The 15,455-nt window shown below is 44.9% G+C and overlaps 1 protein-coding gene across 1 annotated transcript in view; it reads right to left on the bottom strand.

Annotated features, from left to right (window-relative positions):
• Positions 1-15,455, bottom strand: part of lama4 (laminin, alpha 4) — a 51,695-nt gene that overhangs the window by 21,660 nt on the left and 14,580 nt on the right. The window contains exons 6-19 of the mRNA XM_080513731.1: positions 14,509-14,609; positions 11,940-12,120; positions 11,564-11,647; positions 11,311-11,462; positions 9,886-9,996; positions 8,238-8,349; positions 7,325-7,489; positions 6,707-6,900; positions 4,946-5,062; positions 1,094-1,242; positions 706-847; positions 547-640; positions 353-469; positions 11-196 (exon numbers count right to left, since the gene is read on the bottom strand). Coding sequence (XP_080369857.1) covers positions 11-196; positions 353-469; positions 547-640; positions 706-847; positions 1,094-1,242; positions 4,946-5,062; positions 6,707-6,900; positions 7,325-7,489; positions 8,238-8,349; positions 9,886-9,996; positions 11,311-11,462; positions 11,564-11,647; positions 11,940-12,120; positions 14,509-14,609 — 1,905 coding nt within the window. The remainder of the gene's footprint in view (positions 1-10; positions 197-352; positions 470-546; positions 641-705; positions 848-1,093; positions 1,243-4,945; positions 5,063-6,706; positions 6,901-7,324; positions 7,490-8,237; positions 8,350-9,885; positions 9,997-11,310; positions 11,463-11,563; positions 11,648-11,939; positions 12,121-14,508; positions 14,610-15,455) is intronic.

Genomic DNA, 15,455 nt, shown 5'->3' with positions numbered 1-15,455 from the left:
CATCTTCTACCTGCTTCTCCTGCAGAGTCCACGGCCTCCTCGTATGCAGTGGTGGAGTACTCATTGTTCTGCATGTTGCTGGCCCACTGCTCCACCTTGCTGCTGATGGGGAGGATTGTCTGGAGGACCTCAGCCGAGCGGTTTAGGGTCTCCTCAGCCACTTCCACTGTGAAGTTCAGACGCTGCGGCGTTCGGTCTGAAAAAAGACGCAGAAGACAGCAAGAATACGACGAACATTTTTACTCTTCAGGTCGGATGGTGACAGGTTGCTTTGGTTACAAACTTCTGTGCTCGTTAATAAATCACGTGTTCATTTATCCAACATTTTGTACAGAGCACTGATCACTCTCACCTGTATGAATTTCACTGATGTCCTGCATGATTTCCGACAGTTTCTTGGTGTTTTCGTCCATGGTCTCTTTGGTCTCCTCGATGTATTTGAGTTTGTCGGCCACCTCAGATTCCACTTCTAAGGCAGCAGAAAAACAACAAGCTGTAAAAGCTGCAGTTCACACAAACAAGGCCTGGTTTAGAGACGTTCCTCACCGGTTTGCTCTGAGTGCAAAGACACAGACTCCTTGAATACATGGTTGCTCTGCGTCAAGAGATACTGGAGCTGCATGTCGATCCCACTGATCGCCTGCAGCACAAACAACGATCAGCATCAGAGCTGACTGCAGCCAGGCCTGAGCTGAAATTACTTACATCCTCCGCTCTGTGAGAGAGGTTGAAGGTGGTGAGAGAGGTGATGTTGGCGTTGTCGATGTACTTCACGATGTTATTGTACACGTTAGCAGCGCTAATGGCCTTCTGCACAAAACCGTTGGCGTCACTCTCTGTCAGATCCCTGCGGGAGGAACATCAATAGATCAGCATGTTCATAAAAGCTCCACAAACTCACGGAAATACCCTTCAATCGAAATGAATCAGATCAATGGAGTAGCCTTAGTGTGACAGTGCATTTCAGTGACCCCTGGACCTGTCATGGTGTTGAAGTTATGTTATGTCAGATGAATTATCCACTTTAGAACCTTTCACATGGGCCTGATAGAATAAGCCACAAATGTTTGAGGATCTTTAAAGAGTGTCTTACGCTTCCAGCTGCTCGGCTTGGCTGTCCAGCTCCATGGCGTGCTGGTCGGCCCTCTGAACCAGATCTCTGTCCGCCAGCGAGAGGCGCTGAGCCTTCTCCGTCAGCTTCTCAGCAGCTCCGTCAATGGCTGCGTGGTACTGGCTCACATTCTGCACACACACATACACACACACACACACACACACAATCAGAGTCACACCCTGGGAGGCTCTAATAAAGAAAGTCAGACACAGTCGGTACCAATGCTGACGTTTCTCATACAGATCCCAAACTACAGTTCAAGTCAGAGATTCAAGTCCTAAACAGTAATAGTTGTCTCGTTGAATTATTCTGTTATAATAACTGAAAATACTCACAAAAACGTACTGCTGAATATAAAGTTTCTATATATAAAACCTGCCAGCGAATGAGGACAATAGACAGGTTTTCCTGGCAAATTTGTAGCTGAGTGACACTGAAATGGCCAAAATACTTGTCCTGTAAAAAGAGACACCATATTATCTCACCATGATGAGAAACACTCACTGAAAACTTTATAAAGTACGCTGTTATATTATAATGTATAACCCAAGGTTCTGCCCACTTTCAAGTCTCCGTGCTTCTGCGTTGTAGTGGTGGGCGGCAGCACAGTGTTTTATCTCGTAAAAACTACCATGAAACATGACAAACTACACTCCACCAGGATATTAAAGTAGAACATGAACACTGAGCGAGGATGATCGGACGAGGGATCGTGTTGCCTCATCTTTTTTAAAATTTTGACCCAAGAGAACGATATAGAAAGAGACTATATGAAGCCCCGGATTGGTCGCAGAGAAAATAATAATTATAACGTGTGGGAACAAGATAATAAGTCATTAGCTCAAATTAGTAAAGGGAGAGAACGAGATAATTCAATCTCTGGCTGCAAGATTCTTTCCTCGTGGCCACAAAGGGAGAGTGTATGAGGCCGCGTTGCTCCACTATGAGACGCTCCACAGAACTTCTTTATAGAGTAGAAATACCTTTGCTTCATCAGCAACTACTAAACAAACTACATACTACTGTAAATGAAGGTGTAGCCCGGTGAAAAATATTAATAAATATGAAAATATTAATAAATATGCCCGTGATAAATAATAGGACAAATAGTGAAAAGGGATTACAATTATTTGTTTGGTTTGTTGACAATGTATGAAATGTGTAAAAGTTTATTTGAATGTTTCATGTATTTCATTTGTTTACTTTTAGCCACGTTTTTTACGTTTTTAACCAGTTTTTAAAATACCAGATATCTCCCTCTCTATGTTTAAAAAAAAAAAATCTTCATTTCCACTGACCCACATAAACAGATGGTTCAGAGTTGCTATGAGCAGCCAAACCTGTAGGGGGCAGTGTAGTAAGAAGCATGAAGCAATGATAGCCAATTAGAAAAATGACCCCCCCCCCCCCTTTAGACGCAAACAGAGACAGATTTGATCCAGATTTCCACTGAGTTCTCAGGAATCATCGTTTGTGGTGAGTCGGAGCTGGTTTATGTGTAAATGCAACCAAACGCAGAGAAATATCACAGTTTTTGCAGATACTCAGGTAAACGTGTGTAAACATGGCCTCAGTTATCTGTGCAGAGATGTTTGTGATCCACCTGCAGCTTGCTTGCTGCTGATTGGATGATTGGGATCCTGAGGTGAGCAGGAGTGAGGTGCAGTTGAGCAGGTGTGTGTGTGTGTGTGTGTGTGTGTGTGTTTCTTTTAGCTCAGAGAGGGACAGAGCAGGATGGACTTTCCGGTCAGGACGGTCGGTTAAACCAGTGTTTTTCAACCTTTTTGAGCCAAGACACACTTTTTTGTTTGGAAAACTCTGGAGTCACACCTCCACCTGAAAATGTTAAGATGTTAAACTCTGTAGCCTCTATTAACAATATAAAGTATTTCTCATCAAAGTTTGATCAACAGGAATCCAGTAAATCCAGAAAGCAAGGACTTTTTTTAATAGCGACTCCCTCAGTGTGAAACCTGGACCTGATGGATGAAGAGCTGAGATCCTGGTTTTCAAAAACTTCTCCATCACTGTCACTGACACAGTACTTTGATACAAGATGGTAGCAGGAGGTGGAGATGAACCACACTGACGTCTGTCACTTTACATTTCACCGGCAAAGTTCTGTGCTGCCCTCTAGTGGTGAAGAGTATTTATACATGATTACTCTGCAACACACTGCTCTCTCAGCTGACAGCGGCTGTGAGAGGAAATGATTTTTAGAAAAAAATGTGAAATGTGATAATTTCCCACGGCACACCTGACTAGATCTCTGGAACACCAGTGAGCCGCGGAGCAGTGGTTGAAGAACACTGGGTTAGAGAGATGGCAGGTTGGAGAGGGAAGTGACAAACTAGGAAGTGAGAGGACGAGGAGGGAAGGATGCTTGAATATATTCTTTATCCTGTCTTTATGGACCCAGGTGAGTTAAACATGTCTGTATTTCACATTCTTTAGTTAGAAAACACTATCTAATGTGGTCCGTATCAATTTGATCTCAAAACTCCAGTTATTAATTTGACGTTCCTAATGATCTAATTTCCACACGTATATAGATAATATGTACATTTCCTATGGCCACTCCGGGGCTCCATAGAGTCATAACTCCTTTACAGCAGTGATTCCCAACCGGGGGTACACGGACCCCTAGGGGTACGCGAGGGTATTGCAGGGGGTACGCAGACAGATTATAAATTAGCCTACAGTATCCACACACAAAAAAAAAAAAATTATACTATATTATATTGTATTATATCATGAATTTTAGTAAGGCCATACGTTTATTTTCCATGAGTAGCAGTTCGTCCACAGTGATTGTAACACTGCAATGCACATAATATGAAAAGACTATAAAGTGGCGCGCTTTAAAAAAAAAAAAAAAAAAAGGTTCACGGTCTTGCTGGGGGCGCGCACGATTCGCGAAGCTAGCTAACTCTAGCTGCATACCGACTGTAAACATGGATGCATGGCTAGGCAGGAGTCAACGTCCAGCTACCGCTACTGCTACCGTCGCCTCGGACGCAGGCACAGGGGAGCCCAGTGAAAAAAGGAATTATGAAAGACTTATGAAAGACAAGCAAGCGCAAGTGTCTCATTAAAAGGTATGTTTTTACACTCACAATAATTGTTTTATTTAAATGAGCAGTTGGATAGATAGAAAGACAAAGGGTTAAATATAAGTACACATTAAGGCGAATAATCACACACGAGAGAGGGGGTACTTTTCACATGGAAACCAGCTCAAGGGGTACACTGGTCAAAAAAGGTTGGGAACCACTGTATTACAGTATTGACTTATATCAAAGTGTGCGGTCCACCCCATCCTTTCTTTGTTGAACAGACATCATGAACCCAGCGCTGGTGAGAGTTCACCACTGTTAACTAGTGAGTGGAGGTCCAGAGGTGCATTAACTTAAATGTCACTCTGTAAAATTTAACCCAGTTTTGAACAACAAAATTGCTGTTAACGGTCGGTTAAATGTATTGAACGACTGGTTAAACAAGAACCCAGTTTTGAACAACTGGGCCTGGTCTTTGATAAAAGTCTTGGATGTGCGAGTTCAGCTCATGATGTGAGCATTGTGTGTGTTGTGTCACTTCTTTTCAGTTAATAAACACATTATTCTTAGATGAAAATCACAGCAACTTGGCAGGGACGTCAGAAAGGTGCTGAATCAGCATTGACTAAACTTACCTGTTAAACTAATATTATTTCAAACTATGGAATCTCCAGCTACCGCCCTGGGGTTCCTTTAAATATGGGATGAAATTTCAAGTTGTTTCCAAAGATCCCGTTAAGTTTGAAGTCCCTGCAGGTTGCAGTGTGAGGCTCACCTGCACCAGGCCATCCACCTGCTCCACCGTCGCCTCCACCCCCGAGATGAAGCCCCGGGCTGCTTCCAGTGTATCGTTTAAGGAAGTGAAGTCTTCGGCCAACCTCTGCTGCTTCGCCTGCACACATCCACAAGGTTTTGTCGTCAGTCACAGAGTCACTGGAAGAGACAGACGAGCCGGGATTTCCTCAGCGTCTGGTGAACTGGAGCTGAACTGGGACCAAGCATGTTTTCTTTGACCCTGTCACACAGACAGCTGCTTCTTTCTCCAGTCAAACACTCGGTTATGTTGTGGAAGCATCTGGCACTTCCACTGGCAGCAGATTCCCACCAGTTCATCAAAGTGACTTCGTGTGAACTTCGGTTTTTCGCTGTATCTTGTTTGGCTTGCAATGTACATGAATAATGACAGACACTGGTGTCAGTCGTGTATTGTAGAAGTGAACATGCTCCTGAATGCAGGTCGTGCTTGGAGGGGAAAAACAAAAAACCCTTAAGTAGAGGATTGCCGATGCCATCGATCTAACTAAACCCGGAACCTATCTGAACAGAGCATTTGTTTATCATAGTGTCAAAATCATGTTTCCTGCTGGTTTGGTTTAATGCCTGTTAAAAACAATGTACAGTGAAAATACAGCTGAGTTAGATATCTGCCAGTTTCAACCCGAGGTCCAGAAGAACCAATCCTCCACCCCACCTTTGTACGGCGTCCTCGCCAGTTATCAAGACTATCAAGGTTCTCAGTCCCAGCGAGCAGCAGGTCAATGCAGGTTCCACCTGGACAGGTGACCAGGGCAGATAATCACATGCTTCACCTTCTGACCAATGTGAGAGGGCACCAGATAGTCCCAGGGGTGTTTTGTGACGGGGCGGCACTGAACTGGTGCCGGCCGGTCCGAGTGCCGATGAGGAAAAAGTGCAGATTAAGGGAGGCAGCGTGTTTGGTTAGCGCAGCATCCAGGGCAGAGTCTGATCACACTCTTCACTCTGCTGCACAGACGGCCGCTAGGTGTTCCACTCATCATACCTCCGTCCATCTGGAGCCACACATGGCTCTTCAGTTCCTCCGTAGCGGCGACTGGCACTTTCAGAAAAATTATTTGTAAATAAATACTTTGCTTACATTCTTATTTTGCTCGCATACTACACTGATTTTCAGAAATGGTCTAATTGAGGATAAAAACATTCAAATTAAATTCAGACGTGCTGTAGAATAAAGTACAGGTGAGAAGTTCAGTATAAGAATGACAGACAGGAAAAAGCTCCATAGATTTATATATTGTTATAGTAATGAACAATATGGCCAAAAGGAGAATTACTGACATGTTGAACTTTATAATACAATTATTCAGTTTCCTCTGCAGTATTGCTCACTTCTGTAAGAACCTGATTACTTCCTTCACCACAGATACAATCTCATGTGCTTATGGCTCTAAATGCTTGCTAACACTTTTTTAATCTCAAGGAAGTAAAATACTATTGAGTGTGTATGTTTTATCACAGGGCACAGCTTCTCCCTCTTTTACTGTGAGTCTAAACTCCCACACATGTTTCATGTTTCGGTTCTCACACTTCGGTATGAAGAGTAATGGACGTGCCTGGCAGCCGACCAGCAGTCCTCGTTCTGCACTCAGTGTTTCCTCATGTTTGGAAAGAATTCAAGTTTATTTAGTGATAAAGCTGCACACTGAGCGAGGGGTAAACCTGAGGCTGACAGACACACTGAGTGGAGAGACAGATGAGGGGGTTGATGGGAAATCACCTCAGTCCTCTGGAATTTCAGGAGGCTGGCTCTGTTCTTGTTCTCAGCGTCCTTCACAGTGGCGGCGGCCTTCAGGAGGTGGTCTCCAGCCTCCGACAGGCCGGAGGAGAAGCGGGACTGAATCTCCCTGACGAGGGGAAGGCGGTTGTTGGTCATCATCAACTTCTTCTCCATCTGACGGACGCGACGCAGCACTACAAGAACAAGCACAAACACCACCTTGGTCCACTGTGGTTCATGTTGTTTCACTAACCTTGGGAGAAACACGCCAACATTTAATGTCCATCTGATGAATCCTTTCACACTAAGGAATCACATTGTTTCCCTGAATATTTGTAATTTGTACATATTTGTATTTTCTGTGTTCAGCAGTCCATCTCATTTCAGCCTTCTCAGTCTTATGGAGTCAAGGCTTATGTGGTTTGCTCATCAAAATGACATTGATGAGCAACGTCACCGTGTGTCAGGACGTCCACTTCAGCAGAAGACAGTCACACTGCTATGTCTATCTAAATATGACCTTTTAAATGTCTAAAGAGCACCAACCTTCCTCTGGGCTGCTCTGGAGACAATACTAATGTAATGCCCCTGGGGGACTGAACAATGTGAGTGACTCACAGTCATGGGCCTCGCTGGACTCGTCAGTGGCGAGGGGGGCTTGTGGCGACAGGTCCAGTTTCCTCATCCAGCCCAGCATCCTCTGTGCTGCCTCCGTGTTCCTCCTCTCCACCTCTGGATCTACATCCTGGTATTCACTGTACAGCTCCCAGTCCCGGATCATCTCTGTGGAAAACCAGTGTGCTCATCAAAAACCTCTCTTCTCTTCCTTCACCAGAAAATCGGTGACTTCCTACTAAACATTCATGCTTTTAGCCTTCATCTCACCACTTAGGATTTTCATCCATTGCTTTAACATATTTTCCTGTTTTATTCTTTTCCACCACTTTTTCAGGTACTTTGTACTTGGAGCTTTTTATCTCAGGATGTCACCTATTGGCAGTCAGAGGCAGCAGGGCTGGCACTGCTAGCCCTGTCAAAAATTATTTTTCTTTTTTTTAATAATTAAAAAGTGATTCTTAAATCTGTGTCTGGAATCAATTCGTGACTTTAGCAACTTTATCCAGGAACCGACTGGTTATATTTTGTGGAGCTCAAATGTCTTACGCTCAAACTTCAATTGTGAGTTAGCAGAAGACCGGCACCACAACAGACCAACAAAGGCTTTGTGCAGCAATTTACAGCAGGATGGTTTAATCTACACGTGATGGTGATGCTAGTTTTATGTTTTTCACTTTCTCTGGATGAGATTGGCGCTGCTGTTGGCATTTGGTGCAGTTTTTTGACCGTAAAGTGGTGTTTCACATACAATTGTGCCCATAGAACACATGGATGACAGGAGTGCATGAACACCCCCCCCCCCCCCCCCCCCACACACACACACACACAGTAAAAACCTGTTGAGTTGTGCTGGAAACTCAAACTCACCAACTCTGGCAGAGCGAATGCTAAGCTAAGCACAGCTGTGAAATACCTTCAATTCGAGCGTTGAGATCAGTGAGGTTGGTGGTGAGCTGCTCAGCCTGGGTGAAGGTCTCCAGAGTGTTGTTATCCAGCTCCTCCCTGAGAGCCTCCACTACGCCCTCCTGCAAAGAAACCACACAAACTCCTCAGTGACATGAACGAGGAGGTAAAACATGTGCTCCTCACGTTCTTACAGTGTCTATAAAAGGAACTACAATCATCAGGATTTAAAACAAGGGTGTTAAACGTGTGGTCTGAGGGCCTATCAGAGGGTTCAGTCTGGCTCACATCAGATAGTAAAACTCTGAGAACATTAGAACATTTTCCACCTTCTGGAGCATCTCTTCATCCACTCAGAGTTCACCGTGGTCGTTCTGTCTGAGGCACATGTTGCACCACAAGCTGACACCAACACAGCACAAGCAGAGCGGCATGATGTGCTGTGCCACCAACAAACTACACATCCACTCCATAAATCCACAACTGTGTGGTCAGAAGCAGCTCCAACACTATGGAGAAATCTGCGGATGAAAAGGTGGTGGTCAGCGGCACCAGTGGCAGTGATGACCTGCACCTCAACACCAAACACCAAAGAACTCCTAGTGGACTTCAGGAGGAGTAGAGAGGGAGAACACAAGCCGGTTTACATCAATGGGATGATGGTCGAGCGGGTCTCCGGACCGGGAGCCTCCATGTGTGTGTGTATGAGTATGTATGTACAGTATATATATATATATATATATATATATGTGTGTGCGTGTGTGTGTGTGTGTATGTATATATATGTGTGTATATATATATATATGTGTATGTATATATGTATATATATATAGGGATGTACACTGCTATGCATATATATTTATCTGTGTATAATATCTGATACTTGCGATATTGCACTTCTGGTTAGATGCTGAACTGTACTTTGTTGCATTTGTAATGACAATAAAGTTGAAGCTAATCTAATATAATGTAATGTAATGTATTGAGCAGGGGAACACCACTCTCCCCACTGTGAGGACAACAACCTGCTGCCGAGGACGTGATGGTGGACATTGGGAGGAGACAGCAGAGGAGCTGCAGCCCACTGAAGAGGGGACTAGCTACCTGGGAGTGCAGATCTCTGAGGACCTCATGTGGACAACGCACACTGGCAGTGTGGTGAAGAGGGGAAAGACAGCGCCTCCATCACCTCAGACACCTCCTCTAGGGTGGAGGGTGTCCCGACTGAAATATCACCCAATGGTTCAGGAACAGTCCTGTTGTTATTGTTAACTGTGTTTTAACATACTTCTTCTTCTTCGTCTTCGTATTATCATTATTATTTCTCCCACATCAGTCAAACATGTTGTAGTTGGGATCTTAGATCAAACTTATCTTTCTTGGGAAATTTTGTGGAAAATTCCAACATTTTCATAACGTACAAAGAAATGAAGGTAAACTTTTGCAGTTGTTGGTATTCAAACATTATGAAACTATTGTATATCTCTTTCCGCCTCCTTGAGATGAAATTGGTAGAAAGAATTCAGAGTTTTATGACACCAAGGAATTATCACAGATTATCAAAGGAATATATCACAATCCAAAACAAAAGATAAAGAAATAATACTTGTGAATGAAAAAGTCCTCTGCAGTGAGTTCAATAAGAAAAGAGTGTTTACCGAATTAGTGAGCCAGACGAGGTCAAGGGTCACGTCTTCTGCGGTCTCCTCCAGCTCCGCAGCTTGTTCCTTCATCGCAGACGACTTGTTCCTCCAGCTCTGACACTGAACCTGGAAGGAAAGCACAGCAACTTTTATTCTTCATTTCTGGTCCATCGAAGCTGAGGAGGGCAGAAAGAGAGAGACGCTTGAGCTGTGGAGCTCAAATCTGGATATTTGATATCAGGACAATACAGCCGTCCTTCAGAACCAACAGGCTGTCTTTTTTTCACCAAAGCTGATTATCTGACTTAAAGGCTGGAAACGGGAAGAAAAGTCAACTGTAATTTAGAAGATGTTTGATTCCTATTTGAAAGCTGTGGCCGTCGACCACACAGCGTGGTAGTGGCTAGCACTCGCTCCACCCTCGTCAAGTCATGAACTGTGGAGATGGAGGACACAAGCAGCTGAAAGCAGTTTTCTCTGAGTGATGTTGAGATCAACCATTCAAGACAGAGTCAAAGATGAAGAACAGGACCTTCCCTCATCAAGTTTGGACCACAATCTTCTAATAATGACCCAGATTGTTCTTGGTGCCGCTTCCATTCCTACCAGAAGTGATGCACATGGGCCTCTGAGCTGCCAGTGTGAATGACGGAGTTCAGGAGACACAGAGCACAGCTCCGAGCGAAGGAATCATATTCCACAGGTTATCAGAAAAATCAGCTTTTAAACTTCCAAACTTTATAATGTCTCATTAATAATCAACAACAGTTTTTATTTGAAGTGACCTCATTGGTCACATGTTCTACTGCTTCAGGCTGTTTGAACAGAAGAGAATGGATTCAGGCCAGTTTCAGTGATTCATTTGTGAACCAATAGAGGAGTTTGAATGGTTTCAATATCTCTAGGCAGTCATGGCTGCACACATTCTGTGTGTTGTTTACTGACAATGCTCATTTAGTAGGATTTTTCTAAAACTAAACATTTCGCTAACAATTGGGATGGACAAATAGATCTTTGATTGAAAAGTCCTCATCATTCCATAATGCTACTTTCATTATGTTGGTACAATTTGACTCATTCCCCCCAAACGAATCATTTTCTCATCATTTAAACATTACAGCGAGTTTTTCCTTTTCACATGTTTGCACATGTGGAATAGTTACGTTTTTCTCTGTAAAGTGTGATGATGGTGATGACGTCGTTGGTGCTATTTCAGTGGCTGGAACTGAAATGAAGTGCAAGGAGGAAGCAATGTCTTTCAAGATTTTACACTTTGTGGCTCAGGACATACAGTAGTAGGGGTTTGCCAAAATTATATTGTGAAAATATTGCACAATGAGCAGAAGCTTTCTAGAATGCAGGGGAATATCTTTCACTACGATGTTGATGTGGAGGAATTTGACCCATTGGTCTGACTGGATTGTTTGGTGTTTCCTGTACCTGCAGTCGGTGAACGGTGTAGTTGAAGTACTTGAGCCTGTCATTAGCAGCAGCCCCAGTGGAGATGTTCAACACTGCGACCTTCAGCTGGTCCAGCGTCTTATTGGAAAGCCGCAGGTCGCCGATCAGATGCCAAATACAATCATCACAACCTGGAATCAGTGAAATGCATAACTTTACAGAAATCAGACGTCCTGCTCTTATTTTCTTGTATTTTTCCAGTGTATGTCCTGTGACTGTTGAGTCCACGTACCGGCGTTGCACAGGCTGATGGTGGCGGCCTCGGCCAGGCACTCCCCCGTGTGCATGTCGCAGTAGCCGCTCTCACAGTCACACTCTGGAAACAGCAGAAGGACTTCATCACGAGGAGAACATCAGGAGTGTACGAGCAGCTGGGAAGCAGTGAGGCCAGATCTGCAGAACAGATCCAGGTCCACACATGTTCCTCGGGCTTGTGTGGGACCATCCTAGCAGCTGTGTGCACATATAGATCTTGGCTGTATGGTGAAGTCATGAAGGGAACGTGAGTGGTGGGTGTGGGAACATGAGCGTTCACTTCCTCCCTCTGGGAATTTGTGTTCAACGCTTCAACAAATGGTCTTTATTGCAGAGTGAGACGGATGACTTACTCTGGCAGCCGGCCGGGCTGTAGTCCCAGTGGCCTGGGAGGCAGCGCTCGCAGTACCGCCCTCCAGCCCCCGGGCGGCAGGGACAGCTGTGAGTGAGGGGGTGGCAGGTGGAGCGGATGGAGGCCGGCCCACACTCACACCTCCGGCAGCCCTGACAGCTGGAGAAACCAGAGTAACCCTCCTGGATTAAGGGAGGAGAAACACTGTGAGACTCTGGGCGGCGTGTTCTACACCCACAGTACTGCACGTCACTGAAAACTGGAATGACTACAGTCACTCTGGGCTTCTTTCTCAACGAGAAGAACTACTTCATTGATTTACTAATCAAGACAACTTCAAAATTAACGTTTACATTTGACTTGTAAAATTAATTTTGACTAACAACGCCATTTAGAAGCTCAGAGCTGATTGGCTGGCGTTGATTGAGGTGCTGCTTCACAGAACCGGAGCGAGTCGTCACAAAAGCCAGCTTGTTGGCAGCTAAAGCTAACAAGCAGTTAAGAATCTAAATAATTAAGTTGATTATTTACTGGAGTACAGTTTGAAACTCTTATTTTAGTGGAGAAACTGGAGATAACTAGTGGTCAACTGAGTGACAGGTTGTTAAAGAACTTCAAAGTATCTCATGGTAGTTCTGCTTGTGTTCTAGTGGTAGAAGTTTAATCTTAGAAACAGCAGACCCAGGTTCAATTCCCCACTTTGCCTTTTTTTTATCAGCTGTTTCTAGTGCACAACCTTTTCATGTTATCAATTCAATTCAATTCAATTCAATTCAATTCAATTCAATTCAATTCAATTCAATTCAACTTTATTTATATGGCACCAAACAGTCATTCCTCGGTGCTTTTAACAGAGAACACAGAAAAACCCAACTTCCACATGAGCAAGAAGTTTGTTTGTGACTGGAAAGAAAAACTCCTCCAACAGGAAGAACTTTGTAGAAACCAGAGTCAGAGGTGGAGGAGAGGAGAGGAGGAGAGGAGAGGAGAGGAGAGGAGAGGAGAGGAGAGGAGAGGAGGAGGGGAGAGGAGAGAAGAGAAGAATAGAGGAGAGAAGAGAAGAATAGAGGAGAGGAGAGGAGAGGAGAGGAGAGGAGAGGAGAGGAGAGGAAGCTCTGGCATCTGTCTCAGATGCCCCCTGGACGCCTCCCTAGGGAGGAGTTCCGGGCATGTCCCTCCAGTAGGAGGTCTCAGGACAGACCCAGGACACCTGGAGGGACTATGTCTCTCTATGGCCTGGGAACACCTGGAGGGACTATGTCTCTCTATGACCTGGGAACATCTGGAGGGACTATGTCTCTCTATGGCCTGGGAACACCTGGAGGGACTATGTCTCTCTATGGCCTGGGAACACCTGGAGGGACTATGTGTCTCTATGGCCTGGGAACACCTGGATGGACTATGTCTCTCTCTATGACCTGGGAACACCTGGAGGGACTATGTCTCTCTATGGCCTGGGAACACCTGGAGGGACTATGTCTCTCTATGGCCTGGGAACACCTGGAGGGACTATGTCTCTCTATGGCCTGGGAACACCTGGAGGGACTATGTGTCTCTATGGCCTGGGAACACCTGGAGGGACTATGTCTCTCTATGGCCTGGGAACACCTGGAGGGACTATGTGTCTCTATGGCCTGGGAACACCTGGATGGACTATGTCTCTCTATGACCTGGGAACACCTGGAGGGACTATGTCTCTCTATGGCCTGGGAACACCTGGAGGGACTATGTCTCTCTATGGCCTGGGGACACCTGGAGGGACTATGTCTCTCTATGACCTGGGGACATCTGGAGGGACTATGTCTCTCTATGGCCTGGGAACACCTGGAGGGACTATGTCTCTCTATGACCTGGGAACGCCTGGAGGGACTATGTCTCTCTATGGCCTGGGAACACCTTGGGGTGCCACCAGAAGACCTGGAGGAAGAGTCTGGGGTGAGGGAAGTCTGGGTAACTCTGCTCAGACTGCTGCCTCCGCGACCCGGCCTGGATAAGCGGCAGATAATGGATGGATGGATGGATGGATGGATGGATGGATGGATGGATGGATGGATGGATCACATGCATGTTTTCGGAATGTGGGAGGAAACCATTGGAAACCCACGTAAGCAAATTCCACAAACACTTCCAGCTGGATTTGAACCCATGACACAAGAGCACTAACCATTGCACCAATGAACCAACTGACAATGACAAGTGGCAAGTTTCTCCATGGAGACTTCAAAAGTTCAATACCTTGTGACCAAAACAATAAATGGTCATGACTCAGACACTACATTTCACCTGTTTACTTTTGACTGTCATGATCAATTATTATTAATGATAAATCCATAATTATACAGGCGGATGTGTTTTTGACGTCTGTGAACATTGTTTGCTCAGTGGGGAGTGGCTTGAAGTGTGTAAATTATAGCAAGAGTGAATGGGTGAATATGGTCCTATGAAGCAGTACAGGGGAAGTCGATTGGCCCTCCTGCTGTGACTGTAGCTGAAAAGAACTTATGAGAAGATCCTCCATCGTATACTCCAGAGGAAACAGTTGCCTGGAGGAGTGATGTAGTCCGGCTCACCTCACATCGGTCGCACAGCCGCCCGGTGACTCCCGGCTTACAGTGACACACTCCGGTCCTGTCGTCACATGAAGAAGTGCCACACTGGTTGCATGCGCATTCTGGAACACACACACAGGATGAGAACGTTAGAGGTCACACTATGTCATGGCCTTTGGCGGAGGGTTATTTCTGGACTTGTCAGGCCTCAGGAGGTTCTGGGTAATCCCTCATCCTGCGCCTGTGTCCTTGATTTGTTTTTCCACAGCAGAGCTCCAGGGCTGGCTCAGATGCAGTGCAGGACACAACAAGCAAATAAATTACAGTTTACAAAGCAAACTTTCTTTTCCTTTAGCTTGCATTTTAAACATACTGCTGCAATGGAAAGAAAGAAAAGTTATTTGTGGTTTTACTTGCATCCTGTAGGTCATCTGAACCTGGCAGAATGGTGGACTCTTGTCAGGAATGTAAAACATCCCACCAACACATTCCATAATCCTCCTGCTGTCAGGTCTCCTTCTGCTTTGCCGTAAAGCTTGTGTGTCTCACGTATTTACGTCCTTCCTGTTTTATGTTGACACTCACCCATCTGGCCTGCATCTCCACACCCTGTGTACGTCTAATTGTCTCAATGTGCATCACCTGTGTCTGAACCATTTGCCTGTGTCTTTCAACCCCTGTTCCTTTCATCTCAGTGCCAGATCATCTTTGTTCCCTGTGATGAGAAGTCCTGCTTCTCTCCTGCATGTTTCCTTCAGTATTAGTTCTTCTGCATTTTGGACTTTTGCATTTTGTTTTGGGATATTGTGAATTTGGATTCACCGCTGGATACTTTTGCTTGCTGTTAATACATTCTGTTAACAAAACAAATAAACAAAAAAACACTTTCATGTAGGAGAATCAAAGTGCTTTTTTTTGAGAGACATAAATGATCTCTTGATACGCAAGAGCCTCTATATATGCCGTTC

This window comes from Blennius ocellaris (genome assembly GCF_963422515.1).
Source record: "Blennius ocellaris genome assembly, chromosome: 18".
NCBI classification, from domain to species: Eukaryota; Metazoa; Chordata; class Actinopteri; order Blenniiformes; family Blenniidae; genus Blennius; species Blennius ocellaris.
The sequence above is the reverse complement of the archived record's forward strand: the minus strand, read 5'-3'. Positions and strand labels throughout refer to the sequence as shown.